The sequence below is a fragment of the Haliotis rufescens genome, unplaced genomic scaffold, assembly GCF_023055435.1.
Source record: "Haliotis rufescens isolate VD_foot unplaced genomic scaffold, xgHalRufe1.0.p SCAF_2, whole genome shotgun sequence".
Classification (NCBI taxonomy): domain Eukaryota; kingdom Metazoa; phylum Mollusca; class Gastropoda; order Lepetellida; family Haliotidae; genus Haliotis; species Haliotis rufescens.
In genome coordinates this window covers 34306073-34328481 of record NW_025963890.1, presented here as the reverse complement: position 1 = coordinate 34328481, position 22409 = coordinate 34306073, and the positions used below count along the sequence as shown (strand labels likewise).

Sequence of the window (22409 nt, the reverse complement as noted above, 5' to 3'; positions counted from 1 at the left end):
GCGGCTGAAAGTTAGCGCACTGTTGTATGGCGAATCGCTGTACATCGCTTGCAAGCGGCTGAAAGTAAGCGCACTGTTGTATGGCGAATCGCTGTACATCGCTTACAAGCGATTGGCGCTTTGCAACGCACCCCTAGTGTCGTTTGATGACGTTATTGAATACTTTACTTTGACGTCACAAGTGTTGGATGACGTCACATCATCAACGTTATATAGGAGGGGTTGCATTGGCATTTCCGACATGTATATCTGTCGGTTGGTTCGTGAATCAACAAAGGAAATTCGAGGTGAGTTCGCTGCAAGTGTACATGTTTTACTCATGTTGGTACCAGCTAGGTAGCAGTATACCGGATATCTTCCGCCATTTTGGAAAGGGATGTGCGCGAGCTCCTTCGTCAGTAACGGTTTCTTTTTTTAGCCGACTCACTAAATTAACAAGGGTGTTTGTGTTTTCCACACAAGTCCTTGCAAAATTAGCTTTCGAAGGTAAATGGCATGGCCTACCTTTAGAGTACAGTACCACAGACCTTTCAAACACGTGCCAATACCCTATGGCGTAATTTGTAGTATTTTGTTGCCAGTCACACCGGCGAAACAATGCCCTGTGACGTCAGGGGTCATTGGGTGTGCATAAGCTCCTCCCAGTGATCTTTCATCTCTACACGAAATGTCACACTCTCCTACCCAGAGTTCCATGCGGCCGGCAGCCAGCTAGCATAGTACCTCTGCCACAGGCCAGCGCCATGTGACGATTCGTCACATCTTTCACAGTCCATTCAAGATATTGCATATGCTTTTCATCCGTTTCATGTTTGACAAGTCTACACATTTTCATAAACAAATGTCAAAGAATGGTTAACTTTCATTGAGAAAGTATGCAAATACGTAAAAATCTACTTGTTTTTGCGTAGTTATCCTATGTTTACATTGGTTGTACGGCTCCACGTGCTGTCATCGAAGCCCAACGGAGAGCTAGCGACACGGTCACTTTGATGCATAAATATATATTGTCATGCAACTCACTGTCGCAGTTGTAGTAGCATATCTATATAGTTATGCAAAACAATATGTGAAGCGCCCCCAAATACTTGCATTAGTCTGTTCTATACTGATTTCTGAAAAAGCGCGTTTGTTTACAAACAAGAGAAAAGTCCGGTCACGTGATATGCAAATTAGCCTGTGGCAGTGGTGTTATGCTGAGTCACCACTGCGACGGAGTGTGGAAATGTCATTGAATACGCCAAGCGGTGTGGAGAGTTTTGAATATTTCTTTACTAAATATAGACTGCGGCGGCGCATTTTATAGCAAGCGCTAGTTTACGAAAGCACTTTTATTTTTTATATATTTTTTTATACATATATTATTTGTTCGGTTCATTAATTTTTATTATTATGCACAAGAATGCAGTTTATTGGGGATATTATATTGGCGCTAAACACATCGAAATGTCGCCAGTGTTAGGGTAGGCTACCCCAAACTCTATCCTTAGCCCTTGGATCCCCTTTACGATCAATCATCCCTCTACGATCATTAGGGTTAGGTACCCGTTTCGTGGCTATTATAGATTCTATAGCAGCTCATAATATTCTTCACACAAAAACGTCGAGTAAAAAGAATGAGATGGTTTTGCGTCAACTATTTTGGCTACTGGAAACTGTCCTGGGACATTCACACAGGTCACTTTTACCGGCTACATTTTTTCAGTCTGATTTAAAAGCGAACTCACCGTTGTGTCGTCACTAGCCATGCTCATGCCTCCCTCGTTCCTTACTATTATCCACATCATCTTAACAATGTTCCCTACTACACTTTTCTGTCACAAAATCCACCCGACGAATTATTAAATACCATGTCATTCAAGCGTACTCGCGAGTTCGATGTCTGACGTCTGACGCCTGGAGCCGTTTTCAGTTCGCGCCATATCGGCTCATTCCTCACCACTCGGTATCTTGTAGATTACGGAATGGGACGAGTGTGCCAAATGACATAGGGATCATCCGTAAGTGTCCGAAGACTAAAGTCACGAGACACCATGCCTACCCGTAACCTTCGTAAGTGTCCATCACCAATTCGACCCTTTTCGTTCAGTTCCGTAACGTCGTAGGCATGACTAGGTAAATTTGCACTTTGTTTCACCGTGTGGACGTAGCTCAGTCGGTTAGCTGTCGGACTAACAATCCGGAGTTCGCGTCAGACGGATTCTCACGAAAACTGGTTGCTTGTGACCTACGGCAGAGATCGTCCTCACGAGAAGTTGTGGTACTTCATTCTAAAGGTGCTCCAATGTCATTTCAGTACCCCGAGTTAATGAAAAATACAACATGTTTGTTGAAATGTGTCCCCGCTCGCTATTATGGAACTTCTACTTTCGTGTATTTGTTTTATAGTGATATCTGATTTTCCCCGTTTTATTATTTACTTTGATATTCAATTTCGTCGTTTAATTAAATCATACAAATGCAAATGGAATAAAAAATTTCTGCATATCTTGAGCGTTATTCCCCCTTTTTTTCCAGTAGTCACGCTGTCGAGTGCCGCTTTTTAAGAAGCATCCAACAAGCATGGTCGACAGGTATCCGGTATAATGTAAGTGTACCTTGGTAGCGTATTTCAGTGCACTCCTTTCCATTCCGACGCATGAGGACGTTATCAAATTCTTTTCATGGGTCTGTATGTGTGTCTATCCATTTTAGCTGTAATACTTGGGTGCGTTACAAAGCGCGAATCGCTTGCAAGCGATGTACAGCGATTCACCTTACAACAGTAAGCCGCTTGCAAGCGAAACAATCGCTGGCTGAGGTCGCTTCGTTCTCAAACCAAAATGGCGGCTGACTTTGACAGCGAACAAAAAATGCTTGACTGGATCAACGATTCTTGCTGTGAAAACCAGCAGGGGGAGCAGTTTAATATCAGGATTAACGTCTAAAGGTAAAAGTAAAGTTTAGGATCATTAACATTTCCACACAGCCTGTTGCTTGTTTTGTGATTTCATGGAAGCAAAATATTTTTCAATTCACTTTGCAGAGTTGCGACCCTTAGGCCTACCATGATCCTACGAGGAGCACCTTTAGAATACAGTACCACAACACGACAAATTACGCCACAGGGTATTGTCACGTGTTTGAAAAGTTTGTGGAACTGTATTCTAAAGATGTTCTTAAAATAAAATGGCCTGATCAGCCGATCTACACAAAATATAATTTCGAGAAACACAGTCCGCGGCTGGCGCAACTCCTAAGATGACTGACCATATAGCATTGCTATAAATGTTTCATGGCCGCGAGGATACTGAGTCTGAAAAGTTAGCAGCAAACCGGAGTTTGATGTGCTCTGAGACGCCCAAAGAGAACTGGGTAGCCATCATGCCCCATGCACATATGTGTTTGTTCGTGAGTGCGTGCGTGCGTGCGTGCGTGCGTGCGTGCGTGTGTGCTAACTCCGAACCGAGTCCTTGTTTTTCGGATGCTCTACCACTAGACCAAGGAGGTGGTTTTGTGTAGTAGAATATCATAATTATTATGCAAAAAAATCTGCAAATTATTGAATACTGTAAGGGTTATTCTCGCGATCTCGCATTCTCGCGATGCGATCTCGACCTTTATAAACGAGCTAAATATGCCCAAAATACGAGATCGCGAGAACGCGAAATTTGGCCAATCGCGATCTCGCATTCTCGTGTTTTTTGGTACATAGCGCGTTTGGTCAAAAGTCGACAACGCCAGATTGAAAATTGCACTGAAAGACTTGCTATTTGACCGCTGTAAACTGATCACTTTTTCACCTTACTACGAGCTGACGTTTGGAGATTGATATGGTGTTGACATGTTGTCCTTTAGAGCTTCATATGATCAATGTAAAGTAGTACAATGAAATTAAAGATTCGTTTTATTATTTGCTATGTTCAACACTAAAAAATCAACAGTGTTGTTTCATGAAAACATTGTAGACACAAAGCATTATGGCTGCATAAAGTAGATTCGGAACGAAATTTCACCGCCAGGTCCCCGTTTCACAAAGCAATCTGCCTGTGTCTACAGTGAAGTGTAGGAGTCCCAGCATTACACTAGCATCCTGTCTCTACAGTGTGCACGGGAACGCCTCCCTGGCATTGTGGATCGAAGACCAATTGGGTCCCGTATGGAATTTCACAGTTTGGAGGCTTGACTGCATTTAAGGCGATACTAGAGTAGAATACCATCGAGAAGAAACATGACTGTAATTACGGCTGATTTGCTCATCTGACCCGAAGTTTGGCAGTATACCACACCTTTGTAGCCTTTAGAATGAGTAAGGTGGGGTTGACGCCACTTTGAACAGTATTTCAGTTATATCACGACGTGTCTGTTTAATATTTAATGTCCAGGGTGATTCGGGTATATAGGGTTGTATGCTGTGGTGAAACCCACCAGCACGGTGCTGACAAACATGATGAGGGCGAATGGGATTCGAACCTGTGATCGTTAGATTCTGGCACGACATTAGAAAGTATTAGTTGACGTCGACATATATAAGTTATGCGTATCTACTGCACTACATAGTATGCTTGATTAATACAGGGGAGGCGAGGTGAAGTAGTGCTTACATAGCGACGTGCATGTATGTGTGTGTGCGTGTGTGGCTGCTTGTACTAGTCCGAATGTGCTAGCCCACTGAGATACCATGCCTCGGTTCAACAAAATACTCCACTCAGACACAGTATACTGACTCCGAGCCGACCAGTCCTTGTTTAATCACCTTAATGACTAGCGCCATTGAATATTTCAGCAACACTATGTAGCGTGCAAGAATATTACAGCAACACTATGTAGCGTGCAAGAATATTACAGCAACACTATGTAGCATGCAAGAATATATCAGCAACACTATGTAGCATGCATGAATATTTCAGCAACACTATGTAGCGTGCAAGAATATTTCAGCAACACTATGTAGCGTGCAAGAATATTACAGCAACACTATGTAGCGTGCATGATATTACAGCAACACTATGTAGCATGCATGAATATTACAGCAACACTATGTAGCGTGCAAGAATATAACAGCAACACTATGTAGCGTGCAAGAATATTACAGCAACACTATGTAGCGTGCATGAATATTACAGCAACACTATGTAGCGTGCATGAATATCACAGCAACACTGTGTAGCATGCATGAATATTACAGCAACACTATATAGTATGCAAGAATATTACAGCAACACTATGTAACGTGCAAGAATATTACAGCAACACAATGTAGTATGCAAGAATATTACAGCAACACTATATAGTATGCAAGAATATTACAGCAACACTATGTAGAGTGCAAGAATATTACAGCAACACTATGTAGTATGCAAGAATATTACAGCAACACTATGTAGCGTGCATGAATATTACAGCAACACTATGTAGCATGCATGAATATTACAGCAACACTATGTAGCATGCATGAATATTACAGCAACACTTTGTAGCGTGCATGCATATTACAGCAACACTATGTAGCGTGCATGAATATTACAGCAACACTATGTAGCGTGCATGAATATTACAGAAACACTATGTAGCATGCATGAATATTAGCCCCGGGTTCGATTCCAAACATTGGTGCACTGCGTGAAGACCATTTCTGATGTCCCCCGCTGTGATGTTGCTGGAATATTGCTAAAAGCGGCTTAAAATCCAAATCACTCACTCGCTCACTGACTAGAATGCATGAATATTACAGCGACACTACATTTTCTGAATTTGTCCTTTGTATTGCTGATGGCCGTCAAGATTGTACCCTGTTTCATAAATGTATGCAATAAATGCATGTTAAAGAATTAGATTAGATCACGTAAAGCAGAGGACATTTACAGACTAGTGGTCTCCATCTATCAAGTCCGAGTCGTTGATAGTGATAACAGCCACAGAGCAAATGAGATTTATATCATCGGTGTTGTTGACCAATTGTGACCATGTATGACATTACTTACATTGACGTACATCCATAGCAGCATGGAATGCCTAATAACATTGTGGCTCTATTATTATGCTAATTGGATATGTACAGATGTGTAGTAATCAATTGCTGGTTATGGTGCATAGCTTTAATTTCTAATATAAAATCAACCTGAAGAAAACGTGATGCGTCAGCTGCCAACTGTGAGCGCATGTTGATGCTTGCTGTGGGACTCACAATGATGACTCTTGGACATTCAGGGGAGGGACATTGTCAATGTAGCTTTGTACATTTCATAAAGAAACAGTTACAGTTAAAGAATCCAATGCTAATTTTATTAGCGTGCAGTCTACAATACTCCTGATTGCTTGGTGCATGCAGAGTGCAGTCTACAATACTCGTTATTGCTTGGTACATGCAGCGTGCAGTCTGCAATAATCCTGATTGCTTGGTACATGCAGCGTGCAGTCTACGATATTCCTGATTGCTTGGTGCATGCAGAGTGCAGTCTACAATACTCGTGATTGCTTGGTGCATGCAGAGTGCAGTCTGCAATAATCCTGATTGCTTGGTGCATGCAGAGTGCAGTCTACAATACTCGTGATTGCTTGGTACATGCAGCGTGCAGTCAACAATACTCCTGATTGCGTGGTGCATGCAGCGTGCAGTCCACATTACTCCTGATTGCTTGGTGCATGCAGCGTTTAGTCTGTAGTACACACCTACCCGGGCGGATCAAGGGGGGATCAAGGGTGTTGCGGGGAGGCGTTGAAGCCCCTACCCCCTTTGAAAATATCACATGATATTATATGCAGTATGTTGGTCACATGCCGCTTTCCCGTCTTTCAAGTGTACCGTTGTCTCGCATTATCATTGAAGTGCGCTCAATGTAGAATTTTCCACTTAAAAAATATTTATAAACACGAAAATGGGATGTTCGACTGAATTTATTTTAATCATTGAAGTTTAATTATGTTGTTGTCCTTGAATCTCCAGCATGAATGCTTACATTGGCATCAAGTTAAACGCCATTAGTTCAGTCTTGATTGTCTTCCGACGACGCATGTACATACTGGTTAGTATAGTATTACTTAATTGTGCGATAAACGACGACTACGGGCTTTACTTTTTATAAGAAATAACAACATTATGTTCAGTCACTTTAGGGATGTTAATAAAAAGCTTTAAAAATATTTACCCATATTTAAATAATGATGACTCCGTGAATAAAATTCGACCTCGGCAATGTTGGACTCGTCCTTTGTTGTGAACTTGGGAGTTAAGTTTGGTATTTCCTGAATATTCTCACAATCCTCAGGCGATTATCTAAACCTTTTCTCCCAGTACCGATTGCCATATATCGCCTTATCTTGGATGCAGCCGTCCGGCCTATGCATTCATCTGCGTTGCCCAACTCCATCTTTGGGGGAACAACTCACTTGTAGAGAATGGGTTGGTGACATGGCAATCACGTGTACAGAGGGAATGGGCTGAATACACGGTCATAACACATGTACTTGATATACTGGACTTGCGTCTCCTGGACTTCAGTAAGAGTTAAACACTGAGTGTTGCATTTACATTTACAGTTAGAGAATTCATATTTCTATCAGGTTAAATAAAAAACGTTTTGACAACAACATTTATCTTAAATGAAATATAAATTCCCTACAGTTCGAGGGGACTGTATTATGTACATGCTGTAACTTCTTTCTGTGAATGTAAGTGAAGAAGACGCGTTGCTCCAGTTCTGGGGTTGTTGTCAGGACACAACAACCGACTGTTGTCTCTACTAATGCAAAACACATATGCGTGTCATTCCGTGCTACGCTTGCATATCACAAGTGAGTTTCCACTGCAGCGACATTTCTGTGGCTATGTCGGCGCTGGCTGCCCCGCCGTGTGGGGAGCATGCAAACCTTCACACGGTGAGTGTCGGGGGGACATGGCACACTTTGACAGATGCATGTCGGCTAGTTGGGAACTATCATACACTCACACCAAACATGCATACCCTACAAGACCCACTGTCTTGTGGCGTGCAGCCGCAGCTCTTCATGACATGTATTATGTATTTTTACACATGGATGTGCAATGGTGGATATCAAAGGTGAAGGACAAGTGGAAACTTCCCATTTTGCTCTACATAATAGGTATTTCTAATTTCAGCTTATTGTAAGTATGCACAATGCCTTGTGTACATTGTTTGAGAATAACCTGACCCAACCATATTTACGTTTTTGAAGGTAAGGTAATTGTTTTAGTTTGAAATATCTGTTGTGTAACTGTCTAGTTGTTGGAGCTTCTTAAGTGACTGACTATAATGACCGGTTTGTTCTGCGAGCAAATATAAGTCACAAGAACATTGTAATCTGATAACCCACAAGTGTGCGTTCACAAAACCTTTTTACTACGCTACATTCATGGGTCGGAAGCGGTGTAGGTAATGTACAACTTAATGTTATGCCAGACGCAAGTCCATTGCTGCCCCTACGAACTCCAGGCATTGCTGTTTTTTCAGTGAAATCCACACATTTTTAGTTTGGTAAATTGGAGTTTTTGTTGAAAAATATATATACAGTTTAACAGACGTTGTAAGTATGCCTGTCTAACCACCCGACAGCCTGTATGCGATCTGTCTGACCGCCCGACAACCTGTATGCGATCTGTCTAACCGCCCGACAACCTGTATGCGATCTGTCTAACCGCCCGACAACCTGTATGCGATCTGTCTAACCGCTCGACCACCTGTATGCGATCTGTCTAACCGCTCGACCACCTGTATATGCTATCTGTCTAACCGCTCGACCACCTGTATGCGATCTGTCTGACCGCTCGACCACCTGTATGCTATCTGTCTAACCGCTCGACAACCTGTATATGCTATCTGTCTAACCGCTCGACCACCTGTATGCGATCTGTCTAACCGCCCGACAACCTGTATATGCGATCTGTCTAACCGCTCGACCACCTGTATGCGATCTGTCTAACCGCTCGACCACCTGTATATGCAATCTGTCTAACCGCTCGACCACCTGTATGCGATCTGTCTAACCGCTCGACCACCTGTATGCTATCTGTCTAACCACTCGACCACCTGTATGCGATCTGTCTAACCGCTCGACCACCTGTATGCGATCTGTCTGACCGCTCGACCACCTGTATATGCGATCTGTCTAACCGCCCGACAGCCTGTACGCGATCTGTCTAACCGCCCGACAGCCTGTACGCGATCTGTCTAACCGCCCGACCACCTGTATGCGATCTGTCTAACCGCCCGACCACCTGTATGCGATCTGTCTAACCGCTCGACCACCTGTATGCGATCTGTCTGACCGCTCGACCACCTGTATGCGATCTGTCTGACCGCTCGACCACCTGTATGCGATCTGTCTGACCGCTCGACCACCTGTATGCGATCTGTCTGACCGCTCGACCACCTGTATGCGATCTGTCTAACCGCCCGACAACCTGTATGCGATCTGTCTAACCGCTCGACCACCTGTATGCGATCTGTCTAACCGCCCGACCACCTGTATGCGATCTGTCTAACCGCCCGACCACCTGTATGCGATCTGTCTAACCGCCCGACCACCTGTATCCGATCTGTCTAACCGCCCGACAGCCTGTACGCGATCTGTCTAACCGCCCGACCACCTGTATGCGATCTGTCTAACCGCCCGACCACCTGTATGCGATCTGTCTAACCGCCCGACCACCTGTATGCGATCTGTCTAACCGCCCGACCACCTGTATGCGATCTGTCTAACCGCTCGACCACCTGTATATGCAATCTGTCTAACCGCTCGACCACCTGTATGCGATCTGTCTAACCGCTCGACCACCTGTATGCTATCTGTCTAACCACTCGACCACCTGTATGCGATCTGTCTAACCGCTCGACCACCTGTATGCGATCTGTCTGACCGCTCGACCACCTGTATATGCGATCTGTCTAACCGCCCGACAGCCTGTACGCGATCTGTCTAACCGCCCGACAGCCTGTACGCGATCTGTCTAACCGCCCGACCACCTGTATGCGATCTGTCTAACCGCCCGACCACCTGTATGCGATCTGTCTAACCGCTCGACCACCTGTATGCGATCTGTCTGACCGCTCGACCACCTGTATGCGATCTGTCTGACCGCTCGACCACCTGTATGCGATCTGTCTGACCGCTCGACCACCTGTATGCGATCTGTCTAACCGCCCGACAACCTGTATGCGATCTGTCTAACCGCTCGACCACCTGTATGCGATCTGTCTAACCGCCCGACCACCTGTATGCGATCTGTCTAACCGCCCGACCACCTGTATGCGATCTGTCTAACCGCCCGACCACCTGTATCCGATCTGTCTAACCGCCCGACAGCCTGTACGCGATCTGTCAAACCGCCCGACCACCTGTATGCGATCTGTCTAACCGCCCGACCACCTGTATGCGATCTGTCTAACCGCCCGACCACCTGTATGCGATCTGTCTAACCGCCCGACCACCTGTATGCGATCTGTCTGACCGCTCGACCACCTGTATGCGATCTGTCTAACCGCCCGACAACCTGTATGCGATCTGTCTAACCGCCCGACAGCCTGTATGCCGTCTGTCCAATCGCCCGACAACCTGTATGCGATCTGTCTAACCGCCCGACCACCTGTATGCGATCTGTCTAACCGCCCGACAACCTGTATGCGATCTGTCCAACCGCCCGACCACCTGTATGCGATCTGTCTAACCGCTCGACCACCTGTATGCGATCTGTCTAACCGCTCGACAACCTGTATGCGATCTGTCCAACCGCCCGACCACCTGTATGCGATCTGTCTAACCGCTCGACAACCTGTATGCGATCTGTCTAACCGCCCGACCACCTGTATGCGATCTGTCTAACCGCTCGACCACCTGTATGCGATCTGTCTAACCGCTCGACAACCTGTATGCGATCTGTCTAACCGCCCGACCACCTGTATGCGATCTGTCTAACCGCTCGACCACCTGTATGCGATCTGTCTAACCGCTCGACCACCTGTATGCGATCTGTCTAACCGCTCGACCACCTGTATGCGATCTGTCTAACCGCCCGACAACCTGTATGCGATCTGTCTAACCGCCCGACAGCCTGTATGCGAATTGTCTAACCGCCCGACAGCCTGTATGCGATCTGTCTAACCGCCCGACAACCTATATGCGATCTGTCTCACCGCCTGACCACCTGTATGCGATCTGTCTAACCGCTCGACCACCTGTGTGCGATCTGTCTAACCGCTCGACCACCTGTATGCGATCTGTCTAACCGCCCGACCACCTGTATGCGATCTGTCTAACCGCTCGACAACCTGTATGCGATCTATCTAACCGCCCGACCACCTGTATGCGATCTGTCTAACCGCCCGACAGCCTGTATGCCGTCTGTCCAATCGCCCGACAACCCGTATTCGATCTGTCTAACCGCCCGACAGCCTGTATGCCGTCTGTCCAATCGCCCGACAACCTGTATGCGATCTGTCTAACCGCCCGACAGCCTGTATGCGATCTGTCTCACCGCCCGACAACCTGTATGCGATCTGTCTTACCACCTGACCAGTTGTATGCGATCTGTCCAACCGCCCGACAACCTGTATGCGATCTGTCTAACCACCCGACAACATGTATGCGATCTGTCTAACCGCCCGACAACCTGTATGCGATCTGTCTAACCGCCCGACAGCCTGTATGCGAATTGTCTAACCGCCCGACCACCTGTATGCGATCTGTCTCACCGCCCGACAACCTATATGCGATCTGTCTCACCGCCCGACAACCTGTATGAAGCTTGTCAACAGAATGTATGACGCCATGTGTACTGGTACTATCGCTGACAACGAAGCTCATCAACAGAATGGAGCCAATGCACCATGTATGACGTCACATGTACTGGTACTATCGCTGGCAATGAAGCTTATCAACAGAATGGAGCCAATGCACCATGTATGACGTCATGTGTACTGGTGCTATCGCTGGCAATGAAGCTTATCAATAGAATGGAGCCAATGCACCATGTATGACGTCATGTGTACTGGTGCTATCGCTGGCAATGAAGCTTATCAACAGAATGGAGCCAATGCACCATGTATGACGTCATGTGTACTTGGAATATCGCTGGCAATGAAGCTTATCAAAAGAATGATTCAACATAATTGAGCCTATGCACCATGTATGACGTCATGCGTACTGGGAATTTTGCTGAGAATGAAGCTTATCAACAGAATGGAGCCAATGCACCATGTATGACGTCACATGTACTCGTACTATCGCTGGCAATGAAGCTTATCAACAGAATGGAGCCAATGCACCATGTATGACGTCACATGTACTGGTACTATCGCTGGCAATGAAGCTTATCAACAGAATGGAGCCAATGCACCATGTATGACGTCATGTGTACTTGGAATATCGCTGGCAATGAAGCTTATCAAAAGAATGATTCAACATAATTGAGCCTATGCACCATGTATGACGTCATGCGTACTGGGAATATTGCTGAGAATGAAGCTTATCAACAGAATGGAGCCAATGCACCATGTATGACGTCATATGTACTGGGAATATCGCTGACAACGAAGCTTATGTTTCAGTTATTAATTTTGTCAAACTCACCTCAAAACAGATTTGACAGTCTGGCTCACCGATGATTTACTGAAGAGGAGTTGACAGACTAACTTAGGATCAGTGTATGCAATGAAACGTTGATGACTCAGAAAGGCTATGGCTGCATTATGCTGATACCTGTAATATGATATTAATTGTAGTGAACGCATCACTGTGTTATTGATAGTCACTGTGTTGTAGAATTATATTTCAAATTTAATTGATGGTTGGTTTTATATTGTGACATTGTGCAATGGCAAAGTCTCGATAATAAGAACGGATGCAGGACACAAATGTTGGCAAACTCCCATCTTTACTGTATGACAGCAGCTGATGTTTATAACCTGTCAATTAGATAAAAACATCAGATTTCAACCAAAAGAATGGGTGTCAGTGGCTCCTTGCCAAATGCCCTGCTTAACAGACTGACTCAACAACTGATACATAATCTTAATTGTGTACCAATAGTAAAATAATAAGTCAAGACAATGCTAAACATTTCACGACCTTCTCTTCAAAGGTAATACATTTAATAGATAAACCTATTGTGTTTCAAAATGTGATGTAGTCCCACTGTAGAGTAGATACCTCTTATTTTAATTTGGAACCGAGCGCTTCAGCTAGTTAGTTAGTTAGCAATTACCCCCAGTAAATAATAAAAATCAAATTTAACGCCTCTCCACCCCGAACTTGGATGGGGCAGACTTGGACCTCCATCACCGTTACTCACACTTCAAACCTGTCAATATGGCTGCCAATGTTTACATTTTTCGTGCATCAACAGACAGGTTACGAAGCAAGATGACAACACCGGTCTATGATGTGCTTCAACACTAACCTGTAGATGTTGAAGGGAATGAGCCTGCTGGTACAATGTGATTACCAATGGAACTGGAGTATGACTGAACAGCCGCTGTTTAGGCTACAGACAAGACGCTTTTACGGCTGCAGACAAGCCGGCTAATTTGAAACGAGGAATCTGCATGATTTGACCTGTCAATTTGAAGTTTTCACGGATTCGCGCCAGCGTATGATTGAACATCGTGGTGACTATTGTGGCAGAAACTGTTGTTCGTGTATGATTTTCTTAATTGTGCGTGTTCTGAAATGAATCTCATCAAGTTTGCTAAGTTGCTATGATCAAGTGTGCTTTGACTTCAGTGACGTCGGGACATTGTTTTCGCCTTTCGAAGGGAGCTAGAGAATCTGGGAGTGTTTTCAGATGAACTTTAAAATCCTCTCGTGTCAAATCTTTGCGACACCTTGAGTGCGGAACGCGCACGCACACACACACACACACACACACACACACACACACACACACACACACACACACACACACACACACACACACACTCATCCGAATACCCTGGCTGACACGGAGATTGGAGAATGCACTCTGGAGCCTATCAGGGCACGTTGATCTTGTCTGTCTGTATTACTACGCCACATACATCTACACGCAAGACAGACATTTGGATAATTACTCATCAAAGGATACCATGTACTCTATGAACAGTTCAACTCTCCATCTACAGTGTATGCCGTTAGGATATATTTATACGTACTTCTATACGTAAATAACACATCTCATTTGGAGGAGTTTACTCGTATCGAAACGTGTATTTTATGACACGAATAAATTTAGAAAGTGAAATTTGATGCATGAAGCGGACATTTACTGTGTTGTGTTAATGTTGGTTGAATGATAGATGCATTGTGTCTCACTGTCAACTACGTGCATAGAATTTCTAACTGTAAATCAAGATATATTTACATGAACGTATGATAATAGAACCCTCATATTTCCTTTATGAAAAAGCCTAAAGATCGAGTGCATTTAACATGATTAGAAACGCCTCTAGGTTTCAAGAGGCTTTGTGGATTATATGAAATATTCGTACATATTCATCCAGGTCAGAGATATAGTTGCAAGACAGATGATACACGTTTATACATGTATTACATTGAAGTAGTAAATCACCTAGCTGTGATAGTTTCAGGCCATATCACGACGAGCCAGCTGGCGTGATTCACCAAGCAGTTTTACCGCAAGCTTGAACCATATGTCAAGGACGCTGGAGGTAATATAAGTTTGATTGTAGTCAGTGTTAACAAGTGGTTTTCATTGAGTCGTGTTAACACTGTGTGTAGTTGCAAAACATTATGTTTCTGTGTATTGGCTAACAGTGTAATACGCATTAAACAAAATATTTCCCTTTCGAGAGGAAGATACAATGCAGTTATCTCGCTTTTGTAAGAAGCGTTTATCTTGTATGTTTTTCTGTATCCGTATATTGCTGCATCGTAATATACGTAGCCAGATTCATCTTGTCTGTATATTGTTGTATCGTAATATTCGTAACAAGATTCATCTTGTCTGTTTATCGCTGTATCATAATATACGTAGCCAGATTCGTCTTGTCTGTATATTGCTGTATCGTAGTATACGTAGCAAGATTCATCTCATCTGTACATTTCTGTATCGTAATATTCGTAGCCAGATTCATCTTGTCTGTATATTGCTGCATCGTAATATACGTAGCCAGATTCATCTTGTCTGTATATTGCTGCATCGTAATATTCGTCCCAGATTCATCTTGTCTGTATATTGCTGCATCGTAATATAAGTAGCCAGATTCATTCTGTCTGTATATCATTGTAATCGTAATATTCGTAGCCAGGTTCATCTTATTATAGTTGGTTTAACTAAACAATGTAAGTGATGTTTCAGCGTAATAGGATTTGGATATCTTTATTTCAGACAGAGAACATGAGTCCTACTCTTGTCCTCATCATTTGCTCCTGTGTTGTCCATGCTGCACATGCTGCAGACATATGCAGTGATGGCAAGTATGGACCATCATGTTTATCCAACTGTGGACAAAACTGCAATGAGTCCAGATGTTTGTCGGAACCCGGAAGTGGAACATTCAGATGTAGTACCGGGTGTATTGATGGCTGGACGGGGCAAATGTGTCACTGGAAGTGTCGTAAAGGATGTATGTCATGTGATCAGGTTACTGGGGAATGCCGGGAAGACTGTGTCGAAAATTGGTGTGGTGCAAACTGTGATTCCTATTGTGGACCTGGAAAAAATGACGGTAAGATGAGTTGTGTTAAACTCCAGGTTGAACGATATTTCAGTAATAACACAGCGTGTTGTAACCCGAAACATAGCAGCTACAAGATATGTTGACACAACCAGTTTCAGCCCGCACATCGTCATTCCCAATAAGCTTTCTGCCGTTTCCCGTTCGTCATAGACGACCTTGGTCCTGACATAACCCGCACTGAAATAAAACAGAGATCTGATATACTATTAATGAAATATGCACGAGCATGTTTCTCTCCAACATCGTCTGCAAAATGAATAGCGCGATTTTTTTCAGTGCGGGATATGTCAAAGCCAAGGTCGTTTATGACGATGTGGCACAACAAAAAGCTTATTTCTATCATGTGGTTTGTGTGTCGCGAAAAGATTGGCGATGGACAGGCAGACAGTTGCCATCGATTGGGCGTGGTATTTGTGTACACATAAACATCGGAAGTAAGCGATACAAATTCTGAGCTGGGACTTTGGCTCAGAATAAAAAAATCACGATATTTTGAGCTTCTGAAGACGCTGGCTCACAAAGTACGGCTTCGATTTCTTTTATCTCTGACTCATTATGTAGCTAAATGTATAGGCTTGAAATGAATTCCTGTTAAGTTGTATTGTGGTATTTACAGCATTCGTTGTTGAATTCATCCTTGAACGAACTTCGTTAGTTGTTCTCGTCACATCCCTTTCGTTTTATATAATACTGCCATGGATTAACTGGAATACTGTTAAAAGCGGCGTTAAACATAACTCACTCACTCAGTCACTCACTCACTCATTTTTATATATAACTGACCATGGGTGATCTTGTAGATCTTGTAGCTTCTAACGTTTTGCGTTACACGCCCCGGTATGGTGAGCGTCAAGCGGGAGGAAGCCGCACGTGATGCAGGTCATAGACGTTTACCACATTGGGCGAAGCCCTTCAGTAGGTAGAATGGTAAGCTGAAGTAGGACGTAAATATAATCCATCTGTTATCGCAAATGTAGACTAGAAAGCTGAAAAACACTATCTTTGACGGATTCGGGTGAATACTTTATAACATATAAGGGATGAACCAATTAACATAGAAATTTTCACATTTTAAATCGATGAAGATTATCTGTTTGAAGGGATTATTATTGTCATTATTATTACTTTAGTCTAATAGTTGATACACGGTTGAACTTGTAAAGTGATCTGATGTTTCCACGACAGCTTTAGACAGAACGGTTCAGACATTTTGTGATACCTTAGCTGTGGAGACCTCGGTCATTGTTGTAATGAAAGAGTTGCCTCAACAGTAAATGTTAGCTTCCAAATCGAGGATCAATAAGTCGCCAACGAATTTCATTATACATGTTTCTTACGCACTGGAATCACGTGACTTCACTTGGTGAAAGGAGCTCAAGGTTAAACGAGCTCTACCAATGGTTCTGTCTCACAGCACAAGCTCAACTGGCTATACAGACCTGAAATGATGTCAGGCGAGTTTGTTGTACCAGTCAGTACTCATTCACACTACTTAAGATACCACGAGTGTGGTTAATCAATCCTCGATATAAGCAACGTAATATGTTCTCCATTTCCCCCCGTGTTCTCGGTCCTCGGGTATTCTATGAATTGTTTGATAGGCATTTCCCAGAAGTTGACGGGTGACAAAGTAGACAAGTACATTATGGATAACGACTTCTTTACTGTACTGTAATAGCGACGTTTCGGTATAGATCCTTGTGTACCGTTGTCAAACAAGACTGACAACGGTATAAGGATCTGTACCGAAACGTCGCTAGTACAATACAATAAAGAAAAGTTGTTATCCGTAATGTGGTGTCTACTTTCTCGGGCATTCCAGTGGCCTAAGACTGGACAATTCGTTGTATAGAGTTGCGTCCATTAATCGTACTAGGATCCGGTGAACATGGCTTCGAATCCAAGATGATCTTTGATTTGTCAGCACCACACTCAAGCTCGCTGGTTTTACCAAGTCGGAGAACGTTTCGACACAAGGAATCACGTTGAGTTTTCCTCTCACACTGAACTGACGTTTTATAACTAAAATGTAAAACAAAATTAAACCCTTGTCACCTGCACACTATTCTAACATATCTTCCTCAGGAAGTGCAAAACCAGGCTGCCTGGATGTCCTTTGCCAGCATTGTGTGAAGGGCTTGTACGGTGATGACTGCAGTAAAGCATGCCCCGCTAACTGTGACTCCGGGTGTAGCAAGACGTCTGGAGAGTGTGACCATCAGTGCATCCGTGGCTACCATGGACCTTCCTGCAGCGCCCCCTGCACGACCACCTGCAAGGAAGGCTGCAATCAGACAGACGCCTCCTGTCTTGGCTGCCAGTGTGGCTGGCACGGGCGTCAGTGTCACATGTCCTGCAGCAACACCTGCCTAAACCACGTGTGCTATCAGGATACAGGGGAGTGTGCTGTCGCTGTCAAATATTCACTTACCAGTTTTCAGAAGTGTAAACGTATAAAAACAGGTTCTGTGGTCATTGGGAACTGTAGTGTTGGTTGTGAATCTGGATGGAGAGGCGCGAGGTGTGACCAGAAATGCCCATCAGAATGCTACTCCTGTAGCCAGTTCCCAAACGCCGAGCTGTGCACCTTCACCATAGATGTCACGAAAACTCGCACGCATGGATGTAGGTCATTAAAACTCTTGATAATTCTTCAATTTGTTTCTTTGACATAATAATGTATCAAAATCACAGAAATGTTCACAAGTCGACTATGGCAAGTGACTTTATTTCCGGCCAACTAAAACATTCATTAACAAATGCCCTGGCTCCAGTAGACATTTCGATAGCTCGTTTACATCCGATGAGACATGCATTACGGTATTAATTAAAGACGTTAAAGTAACAAGGATTAACAAAACATTCATATAAGCATTGTGTATTCGTTCTTTCCTTCTTTTTATTTCTTCCATCCGTCATCCATTTCAGACGCACCTGAAACATCGGATACATTTAAGATTCGCATCCTCTACGCCTTTCTGCTTGTGATTCCGCCGTTCCTTGTTGTAATGGTGGTGCAGATGATATGCTTAACGTAAGTACTTTGTCGGTCTGTTGTACACAACTGCTATGTGGAGAGTGTTTATATTTGTAGATGTGTATTCAATGAATACACATTCGTACATTGAAATGAAAATGGTATAAATATGTACATCTTACCACATATTTTACAACCCATCATTTCAAATCAAGAAAACTTGGGGCTTCATCTAAACTAATGTCATGAACATGTAGTGCATCTATTATGAATAATAGATAATTATATTTTGTTTCAGTTATTTGAAATACAGGATCAGATTTTGCAACCGAAAACAATATGAAGTGTGTGAAACAATTAACAGTGAGAAATTCGTCTGAATGCACATCTTCCTCAGCCTTGACATCAAGCGTGCCTTTGATGTAGCAGACGATGTAGAGGAAGATTCTCATGCATATATTATTTATAGTCAATCAGATCGCTGACTTTTTCCAGTGCGGGGTCATGGTCAAGGTCCACGACGAACGGGGCACGGCAATGGGCCGACCGTACGTAAACTCATTTTATCATCAGGTTTATGTGTCGTGAAAAGGATGACGATGGGCGGGCTGACAGGTGCCATTGATCCAGCGTGTTTGGACGCATGGTGTTTGTGTATACGAGCCAGCACCATTCGGTAAGTCGAAAAACCACGAGAGTTTGAGGAGCTTCTGAAGACGCTGGCTCCCAAAATACGGCTTCGGAAATAAAAAAATTCAGCTATGTTTCATTACGAAGCCAATAAAAGTATTGACAACGTTCCTGTTCCTCGAACAAACTAGATGAATTGACCTGGTTACATTACTTTCGTTTTGTGACCACGTATCTTGGAGCTCCTACTTTTTTGCGTTACAAGCCCCTTTGGATTTATTGGTGGAAATTAGCCTGCTGGCATTAACATTGCCAACGGAACCAAACTGAAATATTTTTTAACTGTTCCTACATTACCCATAGTTATGATGTGAAAACCAATGACTAAATACTGTTCATAGACTACCTAAGGCATTCCCGAAGCCAACCTGTTATTCTAACGACCTCACATATCTTTATGATCAATAACATGACATATCCGTTCACTCGACTCCTCACATATATTCATATTTCCTGTCTTCCATAACATAAGGAAATACCGCGACTCCATTGCTGCCAGGAATATGATCCTGGAAGCGGAATATGCCGAGGCACAAATATGAAACAGAAATGCGATTCATGAGTGAAGTTAATTGATTTAAATATACTTGCCACGATATCCGTTCGACTATCAGAACGTACACTGCAATGTTGTCTTGTATTTTCACGAAGTGTACTTTTGTGTACGATTGTCCATGGCAATGTTTACATCTGCAGCTTCTCCCCATATTTCTTTGTCGTTATCTTTTTTTTATATTGACCATATATAAATTGCAGAATAAAAAACGTCAACGACATTTGTGTTATTTTATACTGTTAATATATTGAGTGCAGTCTTTATCACGCCATGGCAGCCCAAAGTGATGAAGGTCTTACACGTTTACCACTTTGATGAATTCCGGGTATAGATAGTACTGACAAGCCAAGAAACATAATCATGGAGTGTCTGGGATTTGAACCCACGATCATAGGTGTCTAACACTACGCAACGGATTATGATGTCGTGTACTATCTTGAACCAATGGACCAAAAACCGATTCTGGAGAATTACCTAGGCTCGATTGCACAAAACAACCTCATAGTCTATTAGCGCTACAATTATTGTAAATCCTTAAGATCGCGATTTTAAGCTTCGGCTACAATATATTACCTCCATAAAGAAGATTACAAAAAAAATAAAATTAATAGATGAACATTTCAGAGAACAACATATTATTTTGCATTAAATTTGCAGAATGGTTATGCCGATATATTGAGTTTGTTGAACACCATTTTAAACATTGGCTTGATATATTTTACATACACTCTTGCAAAGTCATTAGCATCTTTATCACAGAGTCTGTAATCATAGTGAGTCCATATCATGCAAGTAGCAGCTAAAGTCAACATCACCGATATTGATCAACTCCATCCAGAGCTGATCCCGAATGTCACACGTACATTCACACTCAACAACTGCATGTGTCACTGGGTCACGATACATAAGCCACATTTGTGGCACAGTCCTATATCACACATGTCCTTTGCGGTGGCACACGTCTTTATCACAAAGTTAAGAGTTCAGTCTAAGAGTTGGGTCGTCTAAGGAGATCTGCCAGGCTGGATGGACATCATATAGTCGATGGATTCGACTAAACATCTGGAGTTCTGGATCAGCAGCAAGTCTCTGCCTCCAGGCAGAAACATGGTGAGATTTTAGAGCTTTACTCACGAATCGTTTCCATCTCTGTTCCCCATGAAGATACCATTCCGCAGGAACGACAGCAGAGGATCCATGAGATTGTATTTGGATAACAATCTGATGACGTCTGGAACAAATCCTGATGATGAGGTTGTCAGTTGGTGAATGTAACACATCAGTCTGGTCATGAACAGCGGGTGAGGCAGGAACTTCGGGTTCATGTTGATGATGCGCTCCAGGAAATACAACTTTCTTTGATCTATATGGTATTCAATGGGTAGAACACCAAGAAGACTCGAGCAGACATCAGTACGGGTCAGGCGCGGCAAGTCTTGAATAGATGTTATGACATATCTGAACGACCTCTCCAGCATCAGCAACTCTTCCTTTGATCGATCTGACCACAGTTCTGATCCATACAGAGTCTTTGGGAGGTACATATTATTTACCACAATCAAGTTGGTTATAGGATTCAGGAACCTAGGATGAAAACCTCGTGAAATCAGCGTTCTTACTCCAAACCACAGGTTGACTGAAGTTTGAGTAACATGTTCAAGGGATGACATGTTGCCAGAGAGTACCAAACCAACATGTCTGATGGTGTTCGTCCATGGAATGGGTTCACTGTACAGCTTCAGTTCAGATCTGTGTTGAGTCCCCTTGCGGCAAGGGAATGATACAATCTCACTTTTGGAAGATGACAATATGTATCGCCAGTCACAGCTGTAGTCCTCAGCTGTTTTTAACATTAATTTCAATGCTGACACTCTGGATGAAACAAGGGCTACATCATCGACTTGCGTCGGAGAACAGGTATTCAAATCCATAACCACAGCACCAAGTCTCGACTTCGATAGTTTCTGGAGGAGGGCGCCAATGTACAAGAGGTACAACTTCCCCGACAACACACCACCTTGTCTAATTCCCTGTCTCATGGATACGGGTCTAGACCACATTGAGTCCACACACACATGGCTAACCATCTCTGTGTACATGTTGTCAAGCACTAGCCGTAGAGACCCCTTGATTCCGAACTCGAATATCTTGTACTTAAGACCACCATGCCACCGTGTCAAATTCCTTACACGTATCTAAGAAGGCAACATGGACATCTTCATTGTGCTCATGATAGCGATGCAGGCTAAGATCATTGTAAGCTATGGAAACCTTCAACTGGTCCGAATCAACGAATCAAGTAGCTAATATTGTTGTAGTCCCTGATTCAGCTTGACAAGATGGTTGATTGATTGATTGATTGTTTAACGCTGCACTAAGCAATATTCTACCTATATGACGGCGGTCTGTAAATACTCGAGCCTGACCACCCGATCCCGTTAGTCGCCCCTACGACAGACAGAGTCGCCTTTTATGGCAAGCATGGGTTGCTGAAGGCCTAATTCTACCTCGGATC

The 22409-nt window shown here is 43.5% G+C and overlaps 1 protein-coding gene across 9 annotated transcripts; it reads left to right on the top strand.

The window, feature by feature from the left end:
- Positions 1-205: 205 nt before the first annotated feature.
- On the top strand, positions 206-20114 carry LOC124111888 (scavenger receptor class F member 1-like). Of its 9 annotated transcripts, none has more exons than XM_046471774.2 (7): positions 206-287; positions 2521-2587; positions 14553-14639; positions 15320-15659; positions 17757-18296; positions 18600-18705; positions 18947-20114. In XM_046471774.2, exons 3-7 carry the CDS (start codon positions 14622-14624, stop codon positions 19026-19028), a joined length of 1086 nt encoding a protein of 361 aa, XP_046327730.2. In that variant the 5' UTR covers positions 206-287; positions 2521-2587; positions 14553-14621; the 3' UTR covers positions 19029-20114. The 9 variants fall into 9 exon arrangements, with proteins under 9 accessions (XP_046327730.2, XP_046327725.2, XP_046327727.2 ...); XM_046471769.2 differs by having other exon boundaries at positions 221-287; positions 2518-2587; XM_046471771.2 differs by having other exon boundaries at positions 221-287; positions 2518-2587; positions 14544-14639.
- The last annotated feature ends 2295 nt before the right edge of the window (positions 20115-22409 follow it).